General features: G+C 44.1%; 2 protein-coding genes and 1 long non-coding RNA gene across 5 annotated transcripts in view; 2 read left to right on the forward strand and 1 right to left on the reverse strand.

Moving 5' to 3' along the window:
* Positions 1 to 268: 268 nt before the first annotated feature.
* LOC128148036 (uncharacterized protein KIAA1958-like) lies at positions 269 to 25,487 on the reverse strand. Its single transcript, XM_052801417.1, has 4 exons — positions 25,426 to 25,487; positions 14,702 to 14,811; positions 5,147 to 6,350; positions 269 to 1,915 (listed from the first exon to the last, which is right to left on the reverse strand). Exons 3-4 carry the CDS (start codon positions 6,300 to 6,302, stop codon positions 1,068 to 1,070), a joined length of 2,004 nt encoding a protein of 667 aa, XP_052657377.1. The 5' UTR covers positions 6,303 to 6,350; positions 14,702 to 14,811; positions 25,426 to 25,487; the 3' UTR covers positions 269 to 1,067.
* On the forward strand, positions 7,120 to 14,801 carry LOC128148041 (uncharacterized). Its single transcript, XR_008237164.1, has 3 exons — positions 7,120 to 7,193; positions 10,756 to 10,839; positions 14,712 to 14,801. It is a non-coding gene; the product is annotated as an uncharacterized LOC128148041 (long non-coding RNA).
* A 524-nt stretch (positions 25,488 to 26,011) lies between the features above and the next one.
* Positions 26,012 to 26,655, forward strand: part of PTBP1 (polypyrimidine tract binding protein 1) — a 31,490-nt gene continuing 30,846 nt past the window's right edge. Inside the window, exon 1 of one of the 3 annotated variants that reach the window (XM_052800709.1) lies at positions 26,012 to 26,160. Coding sequence is in view for 2 of the 3 variants with exons in the window: in XM_052800708.1 (XP_052656668.1) it covers positions 26,153 to 26,160 (8 nt within the window). In the remaining variant the exon portion in view is untranslated. The remainder of the gene's footprint in view (positions 26,161 to 26,655) is intronic. The other 2 variants (XM_052800708.1, XM_052800707.1) reach the window with 2 other exon arrangements.

Here is a 26,655-nt window from a genome sequence, read left to right on the forward strand (position 1 = left end):
TATTAAATGTTGCTTGAACAAGACCAATTCTGGCAAAGGGTTTGGCCACAAAGACCTTGTTAAGAAACCACAAACATGGGCTCTGTGGGATTTCAAATGGCCCAAATCCTCCTCGGGGTCAGCTCCGCAATGCTGAATAGTGACGGGCTCAGAGCAGGAGAAACCCAGGCATGAGAAGTGAACACGCTGGCGTTTCAGGAAACCGTTACCTGCTAGTCTGGGGTTACTGGCTTCATCTCTGCAGAACAAACAGACCAGACAAACAGGATTGAGTAATTCTTCTTTTATTAGGTTATGTCAATAATGCAACCCAATAACTTGACTGGACCATAAGACAACATATTGACTGAATAGTACTTGAACAGCTGAAAAAAGTTGACTACATCTCCCAAAGTGTATTTATGTAGCTATATTTAGCACTCTGGGGAAAACACTTACCATAAAACCTTTCAACGCTGTCAGCCATTTTACATAACTTTTTAAAACCCAATCACAACTTCTTAAATCTACAAATCTTTCACTAAGAAAAGTGACATAAACCTTGTTGAAAGCATTCCCATGAGATATGGATTAGCAGTTGGCAAACACAGCATTTCACCGTTCTCCTTCCATCCCAGAACTAACTTGTGTTACTTTTTTCAATAGGCTTATACTATAGACTAAATGCTGTGTACGTGTCCAGCTCCCCTGAACATGAGTGCAGCTTAAACTCCTAGCCAAGCTATTCAGCTACCGAGCCCTCTCCATGTTAACATTGGCTATTTCATCATGTCATTAATAATATAGTAGAATATTAACTTGTTTTACAAACGTGAAACCTAAGATTCTCATATTTATTTAACTTACTGAACTATCAATTCCATCAATACAAAGAACAATAGAAGTTTTTCACTTAACCTGAACACTAAGGTGATGCAAATTTGTGGATTACTTATGTTCTAAGGTGAAACTGAAGAGAAGGATGTTCTCCTCAACCTATACTAAATATTGCCACTTAAACCTTTCAAAGACTACTTTGAAACATGCTCCTACCAAAAAGTGGCACAGCAGAAACTAAATGGATACCTTTATTTCTTGGATTTCTTTACAGGTCCTTTGACTTGCTGGATAATAACTTTCAAGATCTTTTCCATTTTGGCTTTTGTCAGTGACTTTCTACAGTACCATATTTGGTCCCATATGGAGCACAGAGGCTTGGGCGTTAGATAAAGTGGATCGTAGTCATGAAGCATATCCAGCGGCCTCCTCTTAGCATACTCCTTATAATCTGCGACTGGACAGTTATCTGGATTGTCAGGCTTGGCAAAGAGACGTGGACCCGATTCCCTTGTATTTACCTCTGCATTCAGATCATCCTTCCACTCCAAGTACTCCAGCTCTCCCTCGTTCTTTTTGAGCACAAGCTGTCCCCAGTACAGATTATGGCTCTGACTGTGTGTACTTGCCCCAAACCCCCTAATGATATTTGTGAACATGAGGTGCAAAAAGCCCTGAGGGTGCATCTTACTTAGAAGTCCCTTCTTACAAAGACTTTCCACATCTTCATCTGTCAGGTTCTCCAAAATACTCCACTCTCCTTCTCTCTCTTTTTGAGATAGGTGCTGATGCTTTAGTTTCAAGGCTTCCTGAGACGCTCTGAATTCCAACCCTTTAACCACGCTGTACTTGTAGTTGTGATCCTTGAGGTACCTCTCTATGCTGCTCTGAAAGAAGTGCAAAGATCTGGCAGAAAAATCTGTGCCATTCTGTCTCTTTGCAGAAGAGTAGAACGAGGCCAGGTAATTATCGAGGTCTTCTGGTGGCAGCTTATAGATCTCGCGCGTTTCGGAAGGGCAATGTAAAAGCAGCCAGTCTCTGAAGACTTTTGTATCGCCGGTATTACAGTTTCTCTTCTTCTCCCACTTCTTCAACGCACCTAAAAGATAAGGCACAGCTTTGTGGACAGCAAGAACTTACAAGGAGATCAGTGAAATATAAGGAGATGCAGAATAACGTTCACCTTCTTTCTAAAAGTAATTCAGAGGTTGTGGGACTTTTACAAACCCCTTCCTTTAAAGCTTTGGTTTAGGTCTGTGCTCTCAACAAGCCAGCCACCACCACCACCACCACCTGACAGCGCCAGCCTAGATAGGGAAAGGCCTGTCCCCTTTCTTGCTCTTTCTTGCTTGGCTGGTGAATCTGCCTACTACCATGTAGGTAAATTTAAGATATTCTTTCTTTTTTAATTATGTTTAAATGGGAGAGAATGCGTTCCTAATGAGATTTAATCACTGAATGTCACTGTGGGGTGCACATATGGAAAGCACTGGTGCAAGTTCTGTGGGCCTTCTCAGACAGTAGTACAGGACTGGAGACTGGACCTGTCACTGGTGGTTTGGTTTGACATTGAATTTCCCCCTGGCCGATTTTGGAGTTGACTCTGAGCATGCTCGTAGGACCAGACTTGGGGGACCGGCCATGTAACCAGTGGCTGCAGTCCTGAGCCTGCAGTGCTGGCTATGAAGCCCAAGCAACCCTGAATGGACTTGCAGCTACTCTGGCGTGTATTTTATGGTGACTGCAGGGGCCAGACTCTGCTCCGTTAAAATAAATGGGAGCTGGCCTGTACATGGATCTTGTGATCTGCCTCAGGACTAAGTAGCTTCCATTTCGTATGTTCAAAGTGTTGTACAAGGTATTATGCAAAATACATTTCAAAGTGTTTGTCTTTACAAAAATCTCTTCAGAGCAAAAGAGCTCTCCCTATGAAATAAAAACATTAACCAAAAGTTAGGGGTGGATAGTAAGGAAGAACAAAAAAAATGAGTAAAAGTGGTTGGGTTTTTTTGTTTTGTTTTGGGGTGGGTTTTTTTGTTTGTTTGGTTTTTTTATAAAAAGGATTGCCAGGATTCCAGTTGGGTTCTCTCTCAAGTTGCTATGGCAATACCACATCTACCTAGTTCGATGTAGCATGAGAAATTAATTCTTTGGATTGCTGAAAAGCTCCATCTGCTCGCCTGTGACTTTTCCAGGACTGAAGAGGGGTAGATTGAAAAGGGTTCTAGAGCCAACATCTAGAGATTCCCCTTCTTGCACCAAGTTATTTTGTACATGCTTAGTTATCATCTTAAAATGTTATGGCTGGACTGAGGTGGAGTCTACTGATTCCTGTGCCGCTGTTTTGGGTTTTTTGCTTGCTTTGTTACTGACTGCTCTATGTGAAGAGCTGAATGGCTTGTAAATCAATACATGCAGAGGCCTCGCTTGAGCCATAAGCCATTTATCTTGGCAGAAACGGCTACTACACAGACATTCCCAGTTGAATTCCCAGTCCCTTCTGATGATACATGTTGTCAGTTACAAAAATAGTCAAATAATGTTCACAAAAAACAACTGTGCCAGTTTGACCAGTTGTGGCTACATAAGGAATACAAATGTCTGTAACCCCCAAGTCTATTTGGGAATACTAGTGGTGCTTTAAGCATACACCCTTGAGTTACAGACAAAACCCAGAATACTGTTTCAGTAACCTCTTTTCTTTCGAAGGACACTGCCCAGTGCCTTGCACTGCAGAAACCTGCAGCAGGCTGCTGCTCTTTAATGCTACAGCTAGTTGAGATGGGTCATTATTTCAGCAGAGAAATAGGTATAAGCATCTGGTGCAGTGGGACAGGTACTGGGGGTGGGATGGGAGGCAGGGTAGTTACAGCCCTGCCCTGCAGCTCGGGAGGAGTTCTGGAGATGCGGTCAGTCGGGAAGCATCCTGTGTGGCCACAGGGCAGTGCCACAGCAGCTCTGCCAGGCTGGATGCCTGGCCTGCCATGGACAAGGCCATGGGGCTGGACTGGGACAGGTTTTGGGGAACATGCAATGGGATCCTCGTACTGAGCGTGCAGAAGTGAAACACATGCTGTTGGGGGCTGCTTCTCAAGTTAGATGGAGCCAAGGCATTAAGCCACTGGATGGAAAAGAATTAAATTTTTAAAATTTGCCTCGATGTTTACACCTAGATACTAGCAGACAAAAACATAGAACTGACTAGACAGCAGCTTACTTGGAATTAATGTGAAAAAGCACCTGCAGGCACTCAAATCATTATAGATGCAAATTTTGTGGCTTTACTATAACATCTTTGAAAACCTGGCCATTTACATTTTATTTGAGGTGTTTAATCATTGGATTAAATAATATATATGTACCTAGCATTAAGGCTCCAGTGTATTACACACATCTATCCTAAAATATGATCATTTATTAAATTAATTAAATCTATTTCATTGATGGCTTCCCCACTACTTGTAGAAGACTAGCATAATTTTGATGATATCCACACACTGTATGTCAGCTGTTCTTCTTGTGCAGACGGTGTCTGTTTTACAGCAGGAGTAAGACAGCCGCAAGCTAGGCTTCTAAAATCTTTGTCAAACAGCATATTCTTGTGATATGGAATAATTTAAAATTGCCGTGCTTTGTGTGTGGCTTAACCTTGGTATTGAAAGTTCCCTAGTAAGCAGTGTATCTTGCAAGTTAATGTTTGAGCAATTATAACTCTCCCTACTCCGGTAGGATTCTAAAGACATTGTGTATGAAAATCTTAAAATTCTTAAAAGTACTAAATCAATTTGTTTAGCTCATGTAATTTAATATGCAGGATTGAAACTTTGCTCCCATTGCAATCTCTGGGATTTTTGCCATTGACTTTGGTGCGGCCAGAGTTTCAGCCACAATTTCTCTGTTTCACTGCTTTAAAAGTTACTTCCTCTTGTTTTCTTCTCTTGAGACCCGAGTTCCCATCTCTGGCTCCAGTTTCTCACAGGGACTCTCTCTTAAGTACAGCCAACATACTACGTGGTGATACTAAGTAAAATGAAAGACCAAAGTATTCAAACTGGGTAGTTAAGGTAGTTGGGCCACAGCCAAGTACACGGTTGGGTACCTCAGTGAACAGCGTTATCTATTGAAGTGCTGACTGCTAAGGTAAGAACCTTTTTAGTCCCTTTTAGTAGAAACAAGAGTGCCCCAAATCAGAGGCACTTACTTAGATGCTACAGTACCGATTTTGGCAGCTATATGAACTCACCCCCCTTTAATATTTTGGGAAAGTGATTAATAGAATGCACCCACGCACCCACAAAGCCCTCCAGAATAAAACTGCAGACTCTCTTACTTTTGCTTGAAGATGCGGGTGGATGGTCTGCATTCTTGCTCTCTGGACTCAATGAGGCTGAAAGATGAGGTGCATGCCCAGATCCTGACGGTTTACTCTCCTCAATAGAGTTTTCAGTAATGTTCCCACTTAAGCCTATTTCTGGTGTGCCATGCTCAGGAGGGCTCAGCTGGAGTTGCTGCTGGACATCTACAGTGGCTTCAAACTCAAAGAATGTCACAGAGGCGGGTGACTCAAGTTGGGCCTTTGCCTCAATGTTGGAGACAGGAACAGATTTTAAATATTCTTTTGGTATTGCTGACCCAGAGGAGTTTCTTGCTCTAGAAGTTTCAGTTGTGGACCCTGCAGGATTAAGAGGACCTAACCTCAAGAAGCTGCTGTCTAGGCTCTCTTGATTGCTGATGGGGGATTTTAGAATGCAGGCAAGAGTTAGGGGTGGCTTTCCTGCAGGGGCAAAGCCAGATGTTTGGGCAGCCCTCAGCCTGTTAAATGCCATCTTTTGACCGTGATGCATTTGCAAATCTACCTCAGCAGTTACACCTTTATTTGGTGATTCTGACAGAATATTCTGGTTGATTCTGTCTCCTTGGTCGTTGTCTTCATTTGATATACACTGTTCTTCATCAGAGATGATCTGTAGATCTTCATTGCTTTCTAGCTTCACCTTATGTCTGTCAGTTTTGACTTCACCACCAGATATTGACAAATGCTGTTTTGCTGCAAAGCCTGATTTTATGGATTTGCTATTTTTTTTATTTTCTCTGGGTGATGGTTCATTATATATTATGTAGACTGTGTTGTCTTTCTGCTGAGTGACCCCTGGAGATCTGCTACAAGACCCTGTGCTAACAGCGTCTGCTTTAGCCCTCTCAAAAGACGGGGTCATCCTGAACCTCTTTTCATCTAAACTAGCTTCCCTTGATGAAGCCTCAGAAGATACTAGCCTCTTTCTCTTTTCTCCAGCTTCATTCTCTTCTGTGCTTCTGATGTATAATTTTCTACACTGCCAGTGATACGCATGTCCAAGTCCACATATCCACAGAACAGAATTGTCCTTGCTAGGATGACCCATGTTCTGCACAATTTCCAAGGCTGGGATTGAACTGCATATGGTCCCATGAGCGTGTGCCCAGGTCACAAGATTGGAGAGATCCATGCGAAGTGAAATGGCATCACTGCACCTTCCGTCACCGATGCTCTCATTCTGTAAAAATGTTTTGGAGATAACTTAAGTGAAAGAGGATGTGCACAAAATAGCAGTCCTGGGGACTGTTTCTAGCCCCATCTCAATAGAGCAATAATTTTTTTTTTTTTAAAGAATCATGAGAGGAATCACTGTTCTACAATTTGTTCATTCTTTAAAATAAATGAATTTGTCCACTTTGAAGACCTGGAAGGTAGTTTGTGGGCACGGTCCCAGAATGATGAGTTTATTCTGGATATAATTTATGCATACCTATGAGCTCTGAGTCCTGATCAAGTAGCTCAGCTTAAGAATTTATCATACTTCAGCTGAGCCACAGCAGCTGTTCACGTGAGTGTTCTAAATCCACAGCATAACTGAGATTAACACTCTCACTGAACCACCCAAGCAGCGACCACAGCTCAGCTAATGGAAGGGTAACTTGCTGAAGTGTAGTGCTCTGTTTGCAAGTTGGAGTCCTGTGATCTCAGCATGCTTGGACCCATGGACAATTCTGTACTCATGTATGGAAAATAACAAGGGAAAGTGTTAGGAATCAGCTTCTCAGTCTCCCACTTCCCCATGGCCAACAGGGCTCATACTTCTTTCATCTGTCAAAATGGCAGCACTACTTGCCTCAAAGGGAAATTGGATATATGAAGAAGTTGTTTGTGGGATGCTTTTCAGAAACTAAAAACCAGACCTTGCATACACATATCTAAAACTTGTTTTTTAAAAAAATCTACAATTTCTAATGCTATAATTGATTCTGTTAGAAACAATTGTCTACGGTATCATTTAAGCTGTTAAAGAATACTCACCATGCTGCTTTCTGTCTCACTGAGCCTTCTCAGGTGGAGATCGGTAAGTGACTGTTTGAGTATTCTTTCCTTCTCTCTCAGAACCTAAAATAATCGTCATATGTCTGTGTGTCTATATCTGTGTGTGTGTATATATTTTTTTTTAATATATCTGGCTAGCACATGAAACTAAATTTTTCAATGCTCAGTTGAAAATAAATGCTTCTGCAGAACATGTGCCTTCGTTAAGGTAAGCTCCCATTGAGCTTGAATGACCTATATATATATAGAAAGCTTGACTTGTGTAAATATTTGCAGGATTAGCCTCTACAGTGTACCAAAGTTGAAACACAATATAAATATTGAAAACAGAATTTTAAAAACCAGACTCTGCAAGATGTTCCGTTTAGCACTGGCCCTTCGAACACAGGCTGTGGTTAGCAGTCTTTACTTCTCCAAATGGAGTGAACTGCAGAAACGGAAGTACCAGAAATAAGTGAAGCTAGTTCAGATTCTGACATTATCTGACTTTTCAAATAGTAAAAAGAAGAGGTAGTTCCCTAACTAAAGAATTATCTACATATGTAACTTACATTTACTAGAGACTAAATCTGAAATTCTCCCATCTGTTCTGAAATGTTCCATGTAGTAGTCTAGAAAGTCATCATCATTTCTGTGTAACAAGTTAGAGTACAATTGGTCACATAACTTACCCTCAACATACATATTGCAAGAGAGCCAAGAAGCCTTATGATGCTATGTGACTGATACCGCATGCATTTACAGTTCAGAATGGCAGTCTTTGCTCCAGGCATCTTAGTCTATTATTAATTAAAAGCTTTGCATTTAGTGGTGGTAAAAGATGCCAGACTGAAAACACTGGATGCAGGAATCTTGTCTAAACTGGTTCTTTGAGCAGCTCTGGCCTAAATGTGACGCAGTTTCCCAGTGAGAACAGGCCCTTGTTGGCTTTGAAGGTGAGCATGCACGTGCGGACAGCCCAGCACACCGTGAGCACGCGTCCTCGCTGGGTGCGTGAGCTCGAGCCTCCAGGTCTCCTGCTCCGCACACTCCTATTCTCCGTGCAAGCTGCGGAAGACAAGAGAAGCCCATCCCGGCTGACAGATGTAGGGCTGCTCTGTAATCCGTGAATGCGGCATTTGTCTGCAGGGATTTATTTCATGAGTATGCTAGTTAAACTGAGGGAAAGCCTGACAGTGCACAGGCAGGAAACTGCCGTACTGCAGAAGCCCTGTTGTGCACCAACATCCGAGGCAGAGGCTATGCCTGGTGCCTTTAGTGCCCTACCTCCACCGGCCGTGCTTACCAGCTCTGTGCGATGCGGCAGGGCAAGGAGGGACCCTGGTGAGGCTGAGGAGCCCTGCCTGGAGGAAGAGCAGTGAGAGTGTGACTGGCCAGGCTGCCCAGGGGTGGCTGCCAGCCCCATGTGCAGGGTGAAGTGTGCTGGCTGCCGCAGGGCTTGGCCAGCGTCTCTGACATGAGGTAGGGATGTGGAAACGGTGCGGTGGAAGGCCCTTACCCTCTCCCTCTCCCACCTGGCACCAGGACAGGGTCATCTGGGGTTCCCCGAGGCCACCTGCCCTAACCCAAACCCCCTCGCTGCCAGCAGGGCCGGCCTGAGGCCTATGGGCACCCAAAGGAACCTGGCTGGCTGTGGGAGGGGACCGCTGCCTTCCCCCTTCCTGTACCCCCATCCTCACCATCCAGCAGCAGGGACCCCCAGAGCGGGGTTGAGACCAACCAAACCCAAACAAAAGCCAGTGATCATGAAATGCCTCTTGGCCAAGCTCCTGCACCGAGGAGGAGCCCTCTGTAAGTGTGTTTACAGGTGCCCTGCTCTGTCAATTCCAAACTTGCGGACACTGAGGGGTGGCAGTCGCAGGCGGCTGAGCTCTGAGGCTGCAGCTGGCCAGGCGCTTACCCACCTGCTTAACTTTAAGTGAATGCTTTGATCCGCTGATGCTAAAGCTAAACATGGTTTGCTGGATGCAAAGCCTAAATGAGTAAGCATGCAAAATCTTCGGGCAAAAGTTTAGTTGTTCCAAGCAGGAAGGGGCCGGGAGGGGGGGAGCCGTGGAAGTGGTGTGGGCTTCCACGCTGGCCAGCACAAGGGAGCCTGTCCACCGCCTGAGCGAGGCAGGGGCAATGACTACAATGCAAACACCAGTAGAACAATGACTGAGTGTTTGGTAGTTAGGCAAAGCACAACCCAAAGAGGAAAGGAAACAAACAAAAGTGAAGCATACAAGAAGAGCCCTCTCTAACCTCAGGACATAGGTCAGGGAACTAAATGTCCCTTTCAAAGAGAAAAGCACAGGTCAAATCTATCGCAGTGTGTCAGTTGTGCTTCCCAATGGTGAATAAACAGTAGGCATCGGAACCATTCCTGTTTGGGGGTGAAAATGCTACATGGCAGTACAGCTCTGATATGCTAGTATTAATCCATATGTTCCTTATGGCTTTCTAATGATAGTAAGGATAATTTTAGCCTAGAATGCTTTGCTGTTTGCGTATGCTAGCTTGTGAAACATGCAAAGCTAGGATTTTCAAAGAATTTTTTACTGAAATCCACTGCTTGCTTTAAACAAAAGAACAGACCAAACCCCCTGTTCTAAAGCAGCAAATGCACTTTGAGCTCTTGACCCCTGTTAATCTAGGCATTTTGTAGGATCTACTGTCACTGTGATCTCACTCCTAATGAATCATAGAAAACAGGGTTGGAAGTCACCTCAAATGGCCATTTCAGCTGTCCTGATTCCTCACAGAAAAATGAGCTCTGCCCAAACTTCTCCTGAGAGGTGTTTGTCTAACCTGTCTTCAAACCTTCCAAGGACAGGGAATTTGCAGCCTATTCCAGGGCCCTGCTGTGCCTCAGAAAGCTGATTGTAAACTTAAGGGAGAACCGTTTTTCCCTTCTGAAGTCAGAGAGTTTTATGTTCAGCCTGTGTAATTCCTCCCTAAAGGGCTGAGCTGCTTGGACAAGCCAAAAGGAACTTTCATGCCAATAATTTGGTGCTTACAGTTAGTGTGGGAAAAGGTAACAGAAACGGAAGCTCTGCATGGTCATAAGGCCATGAAATTACTGACTTGGCAGATGAACATCTTGATTTCTATCACTGGTGACTTTAAATGGAGTGCTTTTATCTTTCCTTATCTCCAAGCACATGTCTTCCTTTTCCTGATCTCTTTGGAAAAAAAAAAAGCGCCTTTTTTCTCTTGATATTTAGTTCCAAATAAAGGCTCTGGTAATCAACTAAGGATCCTTTTTCAGCCTATTCCTGCTCTCATATTTACATCAGTTGAGAGTACCTCCAAAGAAATTGTCAAGTGGAATGAGTCTGAATTTACAGTTACAACTGAGGGGAAAAAAAATGAAATATGTATTTACCCACAAAGGCTGAACTGACATGCTTCTCATCTCTTCAATTAATAAAAATCCATCTTGATCATTGCCACAATTTTTACCTGTTTCCAGCAAAACCAGGATCCCTATGGGGGAGGGTTCTGGCGTTGGAGTTTGGGGGTTGAGTTTTGTTTTGAAACCTTGTGTCTGGTTCAGCATCTGCATGGCTGTGAGTGATACAGTGTTTTAATTATCTTTCCAGGAGAGGCTCCCATCTGATAATGGACACTGTGTATGCAGGACCCACACCTTTGTGCAGAAAAACAGGACATTCCAAAGCTGTATGGTAAATGTTTTCTTTTAATTTTTTTAACCCATAGGGAATTTAGTGCACTAATATAACTATAGTTAAGTGAATTCATGCTCACTAGAGGAAAAAAGTTTAAAAAAAAAAAGAAATCTACAAGATTTTGCTTTCTCATGTGCCTGGTCTACATAGTAAGCTTTCAAGCCGTCAGCACTGTATATGCTTATTTTACCTCTGTATTCAAGAAAATGTGGCCAAGTAATTTCAAAGAAGTCTACAGCATTTCAGTGGAGCTCTTAAAACTCAAGGCTGACGAAAAGCATGGAAATGCTTATTCTGAGACTTTCGTATGTCTAGTTCGAGCCCTTGGGGGAGATAAAACCATACTCAGCACTTTCTGAAAATGATTCTCTTGTAAGGTCTGTCAAACACAGGTACCTGGAATCACCTGAGAATGTAAACATCTGAATCCTACTCTCTTTACTTTTCAGTGGACTCTGTGCAGCATTTATGGTATGCTGATGGTTCTCTGATGTTCTCTGTGACATACACAGGCTTGTGCAAGCAGGATAACTAAATAAAGAAACTAATTGTATACGCATTGAAAGCCCTTTAACCACTTTGTTCCTGTCCCTCCACCCTGTAATAGTCCTAGCTATGTTTCTCTTAAGTCTTATAATGCCTCTTTTGCAGATTAGAAACCTGAGGCACACACAAAGCAAGTAAATATGAGAGGTTTGGCTTTTCAGCTCCAGATAAGACAGTGCAGGAAACTGGAACAATCCCAGTAGGAAAACAACAGGATACAGAACAGCAGTTCTTAAACTTGACTCCCACTCCCCTCCCCCAGCACGGATTGTGTGCTCCCGCTCACTTGAGAAACACTTACTGGGGGTGGAGGGACATGGGACAGCCGTAAAATACACATATAGGAGGGGGTGTATTGTCAGAGAGCTGCCAGGAATGGAGTGAAGGACACTGGTGGGGGGATGTGGTGTCTGGCACAGGAGTGGGATGAAATTGTACTTAAACACATCTGGTTGCAAGACGGGAGTTGAGAGCGGAGCAGAAGGAGCTCATGGCTGCCAAAAATCATTGAGCTTGTCCCACCACTTCTTAGCAAAGGCCTTTGGGGTGGATTAATCATTTCCCAGCACATCGTTCTTCCTGTTCTCCGCAATGTTTGTTTCTCTCATCCCCCTCCCCTGTACAAGAGCCTTCTCAGCACCTCTTCAGCTCTTTCTGCTTCACCACGTCCTTCCACCAGTACCTCCTGCCCTACTTGCAGAAATACAATCCCCAAGATACATTCTGTACTTGCTACAGGGTGGCATTCCTCCATTTTGAGAGATGCTCCCAGAAAATAATATCCAGTATATCTGATGGAGGGCAGGGTCTAATTGCATGCACCAGCTCTGAGCAAGAGGAGACTGCTGTTAAATATTAGCCTACAGCACCACATTCCTTAAACAAGGGCATTTTTGTTCAAAGAATCGGACGCAATTTTTTTCATGAGTCCTAATTATCTCTTTTCTTGAGGGTCTGCATTACAGAGCTGCTGTCCTTGTAACGTAACTGTGAGCTCTAAATCAAGTCTTCTTAAAAGACCTAATAAAAGCTGCGGCCAGCTGGCAAAGGATTGCCTAGTCCAACAAACAGTAATCAACCACTGAAAACAGCTGTAGTAAAGGAAAAAATTAATTTTAAACTATGAACTTCTATAAATAGGACCTAATATTGTATTTCCCCAGGAAGAAGTGGGAAAGCTGAAATTAGTGAAGGGCAAATCTGTTACTTTGGCAGAAAATGCTATGTCGTCAATAATGATTGTGTTAGTTACCCTGTTAACGCTGCCGTTTGTGAGCAGCTTCACACTTAGGATTAGTGCCGCCAGGGGAGAGCAGCCCACTATTTTCCCTAATAATTCTACATGCAGGCTGTTTTACTTTTCCTGGTATTTTTTATTTTCAGTCCTGCGCTATGGATGAGTATGTAATTGTATTGGCATGGAACTGACTGTGGGAACTTACTTTGCTCCCCAGCAGCCATTTGTATTAAAATGATCTTCTTTCACTTAATTAATGGAAGAAGATGTCTGTTGGCAAGCGGGCACTTGCAGGAGCATTTGCTACTCTTTTAATTGCTTCTCTTGCCGTTTGTGGTATTTCTCATAAAGCACAAGCTTTGCCAGTCATGGGACAGCATCATCATCTCCTCCGATAAAAACCCCTTTTAGCCCTCGCAGTTTCGTGGGGTTTGACTGCAACAGGCTCAAAAATAAACCGGGAACGACGCAAAACCTGGGTTCTGTTCCCGTTTCTCTTTCCTACGGCTGTCGCCGCCCGCTCCCCGGCAGAGGGTGCTCGGCCGCCGGCCACGCGCGCCCGCCCCGCCCCGGGCCCCGCCCCGGGCCCAGGCCCCGCCCCGGCCCCGCCCCGCCGCGGGGGCTCGCCCTTCCCACCCCCGCGTTCCTTGGCGGGGCCGTAAGAATTAGTGCTGGTGCAGGGGTCGAGGTCCCTTACGCTGGCGCGGAGGGTGAAGGCAGCATCCCCACGCAACCCCTTATTCCTGCCACAGAACTTCGCACCTGGAGCTCCAGCGAAAAAGAACGGCAAAATTTAGCACAAAGCTCCCAAAGTAGACGTACTGACCTCTCAATGTGCCAACTCTAGGGGAAACTTGCTATCTTACTGCTAAAAATACAACCTAAAAATGCTGACCGGTAACGTCACCTCAGCCAAGTACAGAAACTTCTCCATTTGCAGTCCTCGCAGCGGGGATAAGGGCGTTCCTGTGTCTTTGGTTCTTTCGATTTCTGTTCTGTCGATGGAATTCTTTGTATATCAAATAGCAAAAATTAACATCCCATTTGGGAGTTTGCTAAGGGGAAGTTGCAAATCTCACTTGTTTAAGTTTATTGTCAAAGTGTTTATTGCAGTTTTACGTATTTCTGAGCAGCCTTTTAAAGTTTAACTAAAATCACAATGTGGCACGCACTATTTTTTCTACCATTGGCTAAACTAAACTAAAATAACCAGTGCTGTAAGCTGGAGGACACATCATCCGAAGTTTCAACCACTGAACTGTGAGTCGGGGCCTAGCGTCCATTCCTCTTTGTTTGATCTGAGCCAAAACACTCTTTCCTTCTGTTCTGCATCACGTGTTACCTATCCACAAACCAGAGGTAATGTGTTAACTTCATAACACACTCTGGATGAAGTGTGGTAGAAATTTGTTATTAAATAGTATTTGTGGTGAATCTGTGACTTGTAATTAGCTGTAATTGTTCACAATGAGATGTAGTAACCTACTTTTTTACAATACAGAACAATTTTAACAACTGACACCTCAACTCATTCCCAGGCTTGAGGATTTCACCTTTTTAGAGGCACTTTAAATCTGTGGTGACTCAGTCTGGGGGTGTATGTAGAAGTCAGTCGCGCTAGCAACAGGCAAAGAGCTAGCTCTCATTTTTACATCTCAAGTGTTTATGAAGGTTTGCTGAGAATGATGGGAAATGGCTCCTGGAGGTAGAAGAAATAACTTCGCTGGTAAACAAGGAACTTCCAGAGAAGGGCAAGTTCCCTCTCTGTGGGATTACTTCTTACAGTCTCTGCTGGGGTCACTCAGGCCGATGCAGATGCCCACAGCTGGCACGGGGAGAGCGCAGGCAAACCCAGGGTGCGGTGCCCATGTAAAGGAAAGGTGCTTCTCCCTCACAAAACAACTCTTACCAAGCAGCACCCAAGGTTTTTGGCCACAGAAAAATTCATTAGCTCATGATATCTGGCGATGCTGACAGGACATTTGGGAGCCTTGCAGGCTTCCCACCTTTGGAGCCTTTGCTCCTATGTAATTTTCTACTATTGTCCCTGTTTTGAAGTGCCACTCTCTCCCTTACCTCCTCCAAGGTCACACAAGATACTTTGGGAAGGCTGCCACGGAGCACAGCAGTCTGCAGAAGGACAAGAATCTCACTGAATCTCACTAGCACCTAGAGGACAGGGAAGCCTAGGAAAGAAGGGAGAGAGAAGGTATTAGTTATTTAGGAAAGTGATCTTAAAGCAACCCGAAGATCCCTTGCGTGGGATGGAAGCAATAAGCAAAAGTTCTCTGCCCTGAGAGCTGAGTCTGCACTCAATTTTTATAGGTTCTGAATGGCATGCTTGAGGCAGTAGCTGGGATCGGCAGTGTCTGCAGAGGCACCAGTAAGAGGCAGTGGCTCCCAGTTTCTGTCGCCCACTTCTTGAGTGCTGCATTCAGCAGGAGCTGAGAGCCTCACAGATGAAAAATACCACAGATGGATGGCATCTTGCCTCTTGGAGAGGCAGCAAAGCCCAGCATTGGCACACCTATCTGCTAATTTGGAAAAGAAAAATACACTCTGGCATAGTATCTGTAAGAGGTTGCCAACCCTCGTCCTACAGCAGTGATAACACACTTTCCGAAGTGTGAGCAAGAGTAAACAATTAAGCCCACTCTAGATTCAAGCAAAACTTGAGCCAACGGGTGGGTTTGGATCTGGAGTTCTCAGCTGAAATTGCCCCACACGCACAAAAGGCACTTACGAAAATACACTTTGGAAACTTTCTCCAAGCCTGCACTGCAAACCCAGCTGCCTCTTACTGGATCTTCCAGCAGATGCTCTCACACGAATGAGGCATCAGTGAATGCTTTAGAAAATCACCTAGGCTGCTGGCTCCCTGAAGCCTAAACGGGTACCTCAAAATAGCTAGCTGTGCACGGCCAAGCTTTTTGGAACGCAGGCCTGGCTATTAGAGGACTGGGTCACAGCCACAGCCCTGCTGCTCTGTTTACATAAAATCCTTTTTGTTCCTTTGGTGACCACATGTGTACTTAAGTCCTCATGACAAAGCTGAAGAGGGAAGAATCTTGCTAGCGGACTTCTAGTTGTTGCAGAAGTAACTGGTCAACTCGCAGTATGAAATAAAGTATCTTGTCAATAAATGAAGTATCAGTTACATATTTTTGTTAAGGCCTGACCTTAAAGCAAGAAAATTTAGCTAAAGATGCCCCTCTGAATTAAACTTAGCTCTGTAAGAAGACTGTTTCGGTTCCTGAAAATCATCCTGTTGGCTGTCGGTGCTTGCAGTATACGAATAGCAGGGAGTCGATCAGCGGCAGATCTCCAGCATTTAAGATGTGCCTGCCACTGGTTCTTCCCTTTCTAACTAGCCCAGTCATTACGAGTTTCTCTTGTACGATGTTGATGCTGTGTTTTTAACAAGAACACGTATGAATTAAATGGTGTTTAGCAAATGCATGGTGTGTGTGCAGACCAGGTAGCTGTGCATAAAACTGGCAGTTCTGCAAACAAGGAGCCTTTTGTGCCTGTGTGTTTTGGTGCACCCATTAAGGCCCCATGGCTGAGATAAAGCACCCCTCGCACAGTGCTCTCTGTCATCGCCCTCTGCATTTGCTGCCCTAGCATCTGAGCATCTTACCAAATTAAATATTAAACATTCTAAAGGATATTGTGTTTCTTTTGTTCCTTTGGCAACTGAGACCTCAAGTGCTCTCAATTCTCCCTGACTTCACATTTTGCAGGTTCATGTCTTAATGTTCTTTTAATGCCTAATTTAATACTCTGGAGTTCTTAATACACACTCATGTCTGTTACACAGAAGATTTGGTGTATAGCCTACTAGACAAGGAGATAGCTATTTAATGAGCAGACATTTCTCATCAGCATCCAGACCCTAACCTACAGATATAAGAAGTGCTGTGGGGAAGAGGTGGATGGGCTGCGCAGCAGTGGCTGGCTGGACAGGAAGCCACATTTATTCTTAGCACCAAGGGTCACACCAAACCCTGCTACTGATCACACTGACAGCTCCTTACGTTAGCCGAGGGGCGCACTCACTTTCAGAGGCCAGCTGTAACTATATAAATAATATTTAAAAGTGGCCAGTCTCAGTATTAAAACACCAGTTCTAGGATACTGGATGTAGGCCACTGTTTCTTCTCATACACTGCCATCTAGTTTGATAAAATAAGAGCAACTCCGGTTTTAAGTCTGAAATCAGAACGTGAGATTTCTTAACGTTTTCACCATCTGAAACATAAGCAAGTCTTCATATGACAAAAGCAAAAGCCCCTTAACTTTGGGAGCAAGGCTTCCCTGCACTGTTTCCATTGCATAACATCCTTCAGGAACATATGGGCCAGCAAACAGAAGACGTCCGCTGCATAATTATGGCACTGACAAACCAATTGAACCTCAGCAGCTGCCGCTGGGGAGATTTCATTCATTCCCAGTATTGCCTTTTAAACTTAAGTGGCACTGGAACAAACACATCTTTGATCCAAGTAGGAAATCATTTGGAGCTTTGTGTTTAATAGAGCTGAAGCCCTGGGAAAATGATGTCTTTATTAGCCTGTATGACAATGCGGGCCTCATGGCAGGCACACAGTGGTTTGGTGTGTCAGTCCTCTTACTTTTTCAGATGTATTTGGACATATTTGTTCTTGAATCAATGCGGAAACAAGGACTTTAATTCAGCTGCGCTGCTGAAGTGCCTATAAGCTGCATGCATAACATCAAAAAGAAGTATTCGGGAAGGGGGAGAGGGAGCACAATTTTGCCAGTTCCAAAATAGAGCTGGTACGCCTCTGTGTTTCTGTCCTTGTGCTACTTCATGCCATTTTGGGGTCACTTGTTTCTCCCATATCTCCAGAGGAATTAGTGCACTAATCAGGGTGTTGCATGCTCAAATACAGAGGAATATACATGGCCAATATTGTGCTATATACACATATGTACTTATATATGTCTCCGTGTGTGCATATATACCTTTAGATTATAGGACACCTCTTCAAATGTTGCTGAAATTTCTACCAGTACACTTGCTGATATAATTTAATGAAAAATACTTTCAAAAAAGACATGTGAAGAATCCATTAAGCATACATTTTGGTGTGCTCCAGGCATGCATACTTTAACCTGCAAGATCAGAATAAATCCTGCTGTGAATGGAAGCCTAGTGAGGAGGAGGTAGTGGTATGTTGCCAGCTGCGTGTTCAAGATGAGGTTTTTCTCTCCTGCTGTATATTAGTTGTAATGATACTGTATGAGCTAATCAGCACAAGGCCTAATTGCAATTATGCTCCTCTTCCAGAACATAGCAATATCTATTTAGACCCGAGTACATACCTGGGCATATTACGGGGATATTCTTAAAGGACATCAGCCCTTCATTGTGCATCACAGTAAAGAAGAAAAATATTGACACCTTATACTGAGGCAAAAGTAAATATATCTTTGCAAACTTTGCAACAGTAAGCTTACTAAGAAAGCAGTAAGATCCATAAAATACTCAGTAATGATTCACGGAAAGTAGTCAATAGAAATTCCTAATTCATTCATTTGCAGTAGTTCATTGACTTTGGTTTGGCAATGTAGCTAAAGAAGCTGTTTGTGTTTTCTTCCTAAAAAGATAGCGTTGGGACTATATTTTAAATACCATCTTGCTGTAATTTTTTAAAAAAGCATTCCCCTGGATCCTTCAGAAACTACTTAAATGCTTCGATTCTTAGAAGGTTGCTTTAGAAATGCAAGTAAGAGTGTTTCGAACAAACCCACTTTATCTTATTTGCTGGTGGAGGCAATTGTAAACGTTACCAATCTAAATATTACTCTTAGCTACAAACAATTATATCAACTGAGAAATGGAAGCTGGCTCGCACGCAGCAAAATCGGACGTGCTTACAGTAAGAGAGCAAGCAGCGTGCAGACATACACATCTAATGGAGCTCTCTAGATGCTCTGCATGTGTATCTCTATCTCTTTTAGGGCCCCTTTTTTCATTTAAATGAACTGTGCTCAGACTATGAAATTCCCCTGTCTGGAGTCATCTAGCATCTGTGCAATATCCATTTAGATAGCAGACGCAATGGGAGACAACCTGAGGACAGAGGACATAGGTGATGAGCTAGCATTTCAGTGAACAATACCTCAGCCTGACAGGTGAGTGATGGAGAAGCTTTAGAAATAATGCATGAGCTTCAAGGCTCCCCATCCACATTAGTCTGTTACAGTGCTGCTCACCTGGTAGCTGCTGTTTCATTTACCATTGATCTCTCTTACAATGTCAGCTGCGGGGCTCGAAGAATTAGTATAACACAGCAGACAGATAACGGACTTCGGAAAACCAGGTCACTGGTGTGCTTTTGAGGGAAACAGGCACCAGGGTTTCTGTGAGTTACGCACAGCCCTCGAGGTTCTAGTGTGAGTGAGACCTCTTTGAAAACCTGCTGCTGAGCCATCAAGACCCCCTAAGTGGTTTATCAGGAAACTGGCACCATCATTAGAGGGTAATAAAATAAAATCATTGTAAGGAAATGAAAGAGCATTTCAGTCCATTTCTGAGCAGATTTGTAGCACGGGAAAGCGACTGAACTGCACTAATCTTTCATTGCAAAAAATGCTCCTGAATAAAGAAAAAAGAAACGTAGAACTGCAGCTACAGAAGAGAACAGAAATTATGTTTATTTCCCTGCCCTAGGATAGCACCGGGAGATGTGCTTGTAAGGATGGCTGTTTGTATAAATAACTGTTCATTCTTGGCAGTGGAATGCAAACTATGCTGAAGGGCTGGAAACAGACCACTTTGTAAAGCTGAGGCCAGAGTAAGGGAAAGATGAAGAGAGGCTGCGGGAAGGAAATTCACATTCATTTTTAGCAACTTGGAGAGCTTCTCAAGCGTGTTTGACATTTTTAATTATGCTGATGTAGAGCCTATTCCAAGGACAAAAGAAGTCAGGATTACAGGATAAACAATTAGGAAATTTCATACCAGCCAGCTAGGGGTAGTGTTGCCTGTGGGTCTGGAGACTTTGCTGAAACACAGAATCATCTTTCATACTTTCTAGACAGATGGAATTTGAATGTCTTGCAAAATCTTTACCTAGGTCAGGAGACTCAGGTTGTGGTCTTACAAACTTTTACCAAAGGCATATTTTTTGATAACCCACATTAGACAGGAAAGAGATTAGTCTGAACTGCTGCTATTTGTCCAGGCTTTCCTGCAAGGTTTCCTGACAGGGTAGGAAACAATCTTGCTATGTTTGTATGTCTTAGAATCTGTAACTTTTCAATGGAAAATAAAACTGAAATTTCTTGTGGAGAATAAGATCAGCTCTACGGTATCAAATCATGGAGTCATGGCCTGTTTGTCTGTTTTCCATGTTCAGAACATCCTGCACCGTGACCGCAGCATCTCACTTTACGTGTCTACCAATGGAAAAGAGCTTAATGTACTTGCTCGCCCACCTTCCTTTCTCAAGAATTTGCAAAAGAAAAAAGAACTACATTTTAGTTTCTGTGTCAAGGGTGATATATATGGCATTGGAATGGCAAGTTTCCCATTTGTTGTTGTGCAGAAATGTTTCAGAAACATCATACAGGAGTGGTTTCTAACGCACACCTGCTCTATTTGCCTCAGACAGCCTGCTTCGTGTGCCAATACAGGGGCTGCTACTGGCACTCCTAAGATGAGTATAGTTGAATAGGAACTTGCATTCTCTTTGAGATAATGGAAAGTCACAGAGGAGGTATCCAGCTTTTGGGCATGAATAAATCATTAAGGATATGAATTATTCAGTGATCATCCCTACAACATGTGCTACATTCAGACTCAAGAAGCAGTATCCCTATTGTGTGGGTTTTCTTCCCAAACATTACAGATGTATGACAGGCTAATGAAAATCTAAATATTCTAATGAAGTGATGAAATAAGATTAAAAGAAAAATTTTTAAAAAAGCAGTGAAAAGCTGCTCAAAAGAGTTGTGATACCTCAGGCTGGCATTACAATGGTCAGACAACCTTTTAACTTGGTGGCGTTGTTGAAGCAAGCTGTACACAACAGTTAGAACCATCATGTGAAGTATGAATAAATAGTAACTCAGGAAACTGGAAATCCAGTTGGAGGAAAAAGCTTGAATTATGGGCACAGAATCAATACAGAAACTGACCCAGTCTTCTAGTAACCTGTGTCTAACACAAAAAAACCAATATGGGTATTACCTGGATTTCTCAAATGCCAATATGCAATCTTGGTAGTACTTATTAGCTAATTCAAAATTTCTGGGCTTAGATATATGTTGTAAGATCAGTATCTTTGCCCTATGGTGCTTTTTTAACATTCCATTTATTATGAGCTGAAATGGGTTGAATTAAGAGAAGAACTGGGCTGCAGTGACTGGAAGGATGGCACTGTTAAATCTGTTTCACTGTAATTATTTTAATTCCACAGCCCAAAATCACAGAGCCTATGGCCCAGGTAAGCAGGGGCAAGCCACGATCCCTAAGCAACACATGCTGACATTTTTATTATCTTAGAAGGCTGCAGTGAAGAGTTGCAGTTCTGGTGTAAGTTGCAGGGGGTATAATCAAACCATAGATTAATCCACATCACTCCAACACAGACTGGAAGAGAAAAAAAAAGTCCTGTGTTGAATAGCCAGGAAATGGCTGGTTCATCCTTCACAGGAAATGAGTCACCCAAAAGCATCCCGGAGGAGCAGCGAAGACGGGGAAGTTCTGAGATAACATGGACTGATAACAGAACAAGGCATACAGATGTATCTCGCATTTTGACACAGATTAGAAAGAAGGAAAGAAACATAAAATATGAGCTGTTGTGATTACACTTAAAATTTTAAGTTGATACAACTGCTTGCACCACGAAAAATACCTGTAGATAGTTTGGCAGTCCTGTTAAAAGGTGAAATCAGAATGTGCAATGGCAACACTAATAAAAGTTCCAAGTGCAGATACATTTGCCTGCAAAGTGCTTTTCATCTTGTCCCTGGAAGGGGAGGCCTCAAATTGCTGTGGTGGCACAGCTGTCATAAAAATCTAGCTTAGGGAATTTGTAAACTGGCTTGAAGCATTTACTGCTATTTAATACTAAAGCTATATTAAGCTCGATTCCAAACTAATTAATTTATCAATTACCAATTGGTGTACTTTTTGATAATACTTTATGCAGCCAAACTCTTATGGACTGGTGGAAAAAATACTCCCCTTGCTAATGATGTATACTGCTTGAAAAACCACACACCTGCAGTTAAGAAATTAACATAGCCAGCTCTCCAGCAATCCTCCATGTACCCACACCTCTTCCTCCAGTAACCCCAGCTGTGTAGCTTATGACTTCTACCTGTGACACTTCTGGTCCCTCTTCTTTCGCGTTCCCTTAGGTATGAGCTGAGTGAGAAGATACCTGTGCTCTCAGTAGTTTTGAGTCATGTGTGAACTGACTGATCAGAAGCCATATGCGTCTTTTTGTTGGACTGATAAATGCAGCAGTGGGTTTGCTCCTTCTCTGCTAGCTCTAGACTAACCATTTCCAGAGCTGTGATGTGGCATCATGAATGATGCACAAAAGAATGTTCTGGCATCCTAAGATGTTGCTAAAGCTGCAAATACTCTTTTAAACAAAACAGCCATGTTAATTGAAAGGGGTTTAAAATAAATAAAAGCAACAAAAAGACGCAAAAGTATCTGAAACACCCCCTGCCCCCAAAGTTTCTTTGGGACTATACTGGTAGCAAAGTTATATATGAAAGAGTTTCCTGGTTTAGGACCTTGCAGGGTACTGTGAATAATGGGGGAGGAGGGGGAACTTGCAGGAAAACATTTGTCATTAAAAACCTTATCTAGGATATACCCTTATGCACAGTAGTTTGGGTTCCTGAACACAGACTATATTTTAGGAGGGTTCTTGTTTTCAAGTCACTGGTAGAAACGTTGGGTGGAAGAGGAAGGAGAAGGGGAAAAAAACTTTGCTAGTTTGCAAAGGAACATAGTTATATAGAGAAGTGTCCTGTGAATGTAGTACAGGCTTCAGAGCTATTTTAAAAATACAAAGGAAAAAAGGCAGGAAAAAGGTCTTTTTTTGTTTCAGAGAGTTTTTCTTCCCTGCACGGTAATTTAAATTCACAGAGATAACATAGGCAGGAAGGGCTTAAAAAGAGAAAAACCTGGGTGTGCCCCGCCAAGGCCTTTCTAGCGAGTAACTGGAGCCCAGGGGAGGGTGGGACCATTTTGCTGGGTTGTACAAAAGAAGCTGATTCATATTTTTTCCCTTCTCCATCCTCTTTTTTTTCACATGACCATTTTCATGTGGGTTTCTTTTTCAAAACAAACAAAAAGATATACAGAGGCAGGTCCTGCTCCAGCTGTTTTTTTTTATAAAGTATTATTTTGTTCTTAAATGCATTTTCCTGTTTGGCCCAGAGAAAGACTGTGTATTACCCAACAGTATCGCTAGTCAGTTTGCTACCATATTATCTGAAAAGATGCTGTCTAACAAATTCTGTTAATATTACAGGAAAAGGTCTGATAAAATGTTGCACAATCAGCATTTCTGCTGGAACTATGGAAAATGTGAGCGAGCTTGCACGAACCCTAAGAGTCTTTCAAGTTAGACCACAATTGCACAGGAGTGGTCTTTGAAAAGTAATAATTCTTTGATGGCATCCACCTGTGTTTGTTTTTCCAAAGATATCTGAAAAGCAGCTGGGATATCTGTACATGCAATAAACAAATGTCAATAGCCACTAGAAAATCAGATATTGTTCTTACTAGTGATCAGTATCTAACATTAATGATTTTTTTTGAAGTCTCTGCATCATGTTCAGGGTACCTTTCTTTAGGGTACACGTCTTTACAAGTCAAGTGAAATACCCAATATTAAAAAAAAAAAAAAAAAAAAAAAAGGAGTGATTCTGTCTCCATACCATCCTCTAATATGAAGGGATTTCTTAGAGTATATAAACCAGATTATTCTGAAGGGAAAATGAAGTGAAACACCTCCATGGGAAACAGAGCTTAAAACAGGCGTAGTTCAAGAAAATGCATTGTGGCTTGTGAGATGGGAGTAAAATTCCTGCTCTGCTTTGATCAAATCACTTTATCTCTCTGGCTCTCAGCTCAGCAACTCTAAAGTGGATCGCATAATCCCATCATTTTCCCATTCTTTGCCTCATCTAAGTTGTAAATCTCTTATCTATGGCAAAAGCTGAGCCTTTCATATGCAGTACCTAGTAAAATAACTTTGGTTTCAGATGGGGCCTTTAGTCGCCTGTAGCAATAGGTAAGTACATACTTTTTCTCCATTTTAAACTTCACTGCTGGAACAAGAGCCAAATGGCCGGTGAGCCCAATAAATCAAAGATACGGAAATTAGAGCTACCAGCTCTTGGTGAGATCCAAGGTCAATGAAAAAGCTCCTGCATTTCACAAATGGTGACAATAGTGAGGCAGTAAGTTGATGTCTGGTCCTGGCCACCAAAATACCTGAGCATTGCCCCACGCTCTGAGAAAATAAAGCATCTGGCCATAGGAACTCACCCAGTAATACGTGTGTAGGAGAAAATAATAGATGGTTTCACTTTTAACTTTTTTTTTTCCATATTCATGTGTCTAGTGTATGCTTCAGAAAGAAATGAGAATATAAAATGCATGTCTGTACCTGTCAAAGCTACCTGACATTAAGCAGAAACACTGCCCAAGGATAAGACTCTGAATTTCATTTGCACAGTATTTTAAAAATCTTTCTCTAAACCTTCACATATGTACCCCTGACACGGCTGTGTTACAGCTCAGGTGCTTCCATCGGTGGCACTTAACTATATTAAGTGTTTTACTGTTTATCACTGACAATAGAGACGGATTGGCAGAATTGTACAAATGTTTTCACAAAAATCTCAAAAGTGGGTGGGCTGGTGTGGTACGAAGGATCCTTTCCACTGTACGACCAGTATTATGTTGCCTAGAAACTCTCAAAACAGGGTTGCAGCTAATGAAGCCAAGATCAATGTGGACTGGACATTTGATATTTGATTTAATGCTACACAAGGGACTTGTAGCGAGGTCTGGGACAATTAATTCTTGTGCTGCAGTCAACGGATAGGGTTATGACAAGTGAGGCAAAGAAAATGAGTAATTGCTAGTAGAATTCCCAGTGAGCAAATATTGTCTATATTTAAACAGAGACACGCAGCATTTCATCTATGGAAGCAAACTGCTTTACAGAGTGATGTTAGTGGAGAGGAACCAGCAATGTCCTGGTAGACAGGAGGATGACTGAAAGATCTGCTTGGCCTCCACCAGGATCCTGGTCCTCGTGTGCCTGTTCCCGCACAGGAACAAACCAAATGCACTGGCACCATTTACAGCGGGAACCAGACAGACGCCCACTTCTCCCTTATTTTTTTTAGGGGCCTTCATCTTGTGGCACATGAACAAGCTTGACAGTCATTTTGAAGGGAGCCACAGAAAGTATCTAACACAATTAAGCCCACTGTAGTAGGTTTAAATTTACTAAATTAGATGGCCCAGCACCTGAAAAGGGAATCTTCTAGAGGTTTGAAAATCCCCAAAGATAGGAAATCTGTGGGTTTTACCTGTATCTCTGCAGAAGTTAGACCTACAGGCAATGACACACATTAAGAGTGAAACAAGCTTATCTAATTAACCACTGAGGTCCACCTGACTGGAAGAAGAGCTGTTTTGGCCAGCAAACGGTGTCAGGACTGTAACTTAGGAAAAATATTACCCTGATGCCTGAGCAGAGCAGGTAGGTGTTACGTCTTACCTCACAAGTTCTCTCTCTGTCTCTCTCTCACCCACTGGGTAATCTTTATCCTTAAGACATTAACTGCAACTAAACAGACTTTATCCTGTATCTTAAATAAAACTTTTAAGTGCTGTCTAGCGCCATTAAAAGTCCCCAGACTGGCAGTGCTAAATCATTAACCTAATTTCGGCGAGGCGCCCGCTCTCCCTTACTCGAGATGGCAACGGAAAGGAGTGCGCGGCTTCCCTGCCCGTAGCCAACATGGCGGCGTCGGTTGGGCCGCTCCCGCAGGCCCCGGCCCGCGCTGCGGGTGACAACACAATGTGCACGCTGGGGCCCTTGCCCGTATTAAAGATGGCGCCCAGCGCGGTTCTCCCATGCCCTGCCCCCAATCAAGATGGTGGATCCGTGTGGCATTTCGGCATCCTTCCCGCTCTCAAGATGGCTCCTCCCAGCCCTCTCCCTTCGCCTACCGAATCGCGCCGCGCACCGCCGCTTTGCACCGCCCCTCACCCGCCTACAGCCAATAGGCTTCGTGAGGGGCGCCAGGGCGCCAACCCTCGGAGGCGGGCGATCCCCGCCCCTGCTATCAAGATGACATCTCCGATAGCCAATGGGGCGTTGGCGCGGGTGAGGCGGGCCGGGCGGCGCCGCCATTTTGTGAGTCTATAACACGGAGCGGTTGGGTTCGTTCCTGCTATTCCGGCGCCTCCACTCCGTTCCCGACGGGTCTCCTCCGTGTGCAATGGACGGGTGAGTCCCCGCCGGCCCGGGCCTCGGCACGGGCGGCGTCGTGCCGGGGGCCGGGGCGCAGCGTTGCCGGACCCTTCCCGGGGTGCGGAGAAGGGGGAGAAGGCGGCCGAGGTCCGGGACCCGCGCCGGGGGCTGGGGCGTTACCTGAGGGGGGGCGCCGAGGGGGCGGCCGGGCCGCTCGGCGGAGGCGAGGCGGGAAGGGGGGGGGGGGGCGGCGGTCGCCGGCGGTGCGGGAGCGGAGGGGGGTCTGCTGTGCGGGCCGCGCTCCCGGAGTCCCTCGCCGCGGCGGAGGCGGGGGGGGGGGGGGGAAGCGGGGGTGGCCCCTGCTCCGCGGCCGCCGCCCCGACGCGGCGCCTCGTGCGGACCGTCCCCCGCGCGCGCTCCCGCCGCCGCCCCCGCCTCGTGCTTGCGCTCCGCCCGGGGGGAGCCGCCGCCTGCCGGGGGGGTGGGGGGGGGTTGTCCGCTCCGGGGGGGGTCCGCCTCGTCCCCGCGGGG

Source organism: Harpia harpyja, chromosome 11 (genome assembly GCF_026419915.1).
Source record: "Harpia harpyja isolate bHarHar1 chromosome 11, bHarHar1 primary haplotype, whole genome shotgun sequence".
Classification (NCBI taxonomy): domain Eukaryota; kingdom Metazoa; phylum Chordata; class Aves; order Accipitriformes; family Accipitridae; genus Harpia; species Harpia harpyja.

Bases quoted from the DNA above. Each gene is read 5' to 3' on its own strand.
- LOC128148036 (XM_052801417.1), bottom strand. From the start codon at position 6,302: ATGGATCTCTCCAATCTTGTGACCTGGGCACACGCTCATGGGACCATA. The intron at 1,916-5,146 runs GTAAGAGAGTCT...CTTATCTTTTAG, and splicing joins ACCCGCATCTTCAAGCAAAA to GTGCGTTGAAGAAGTGGGAG.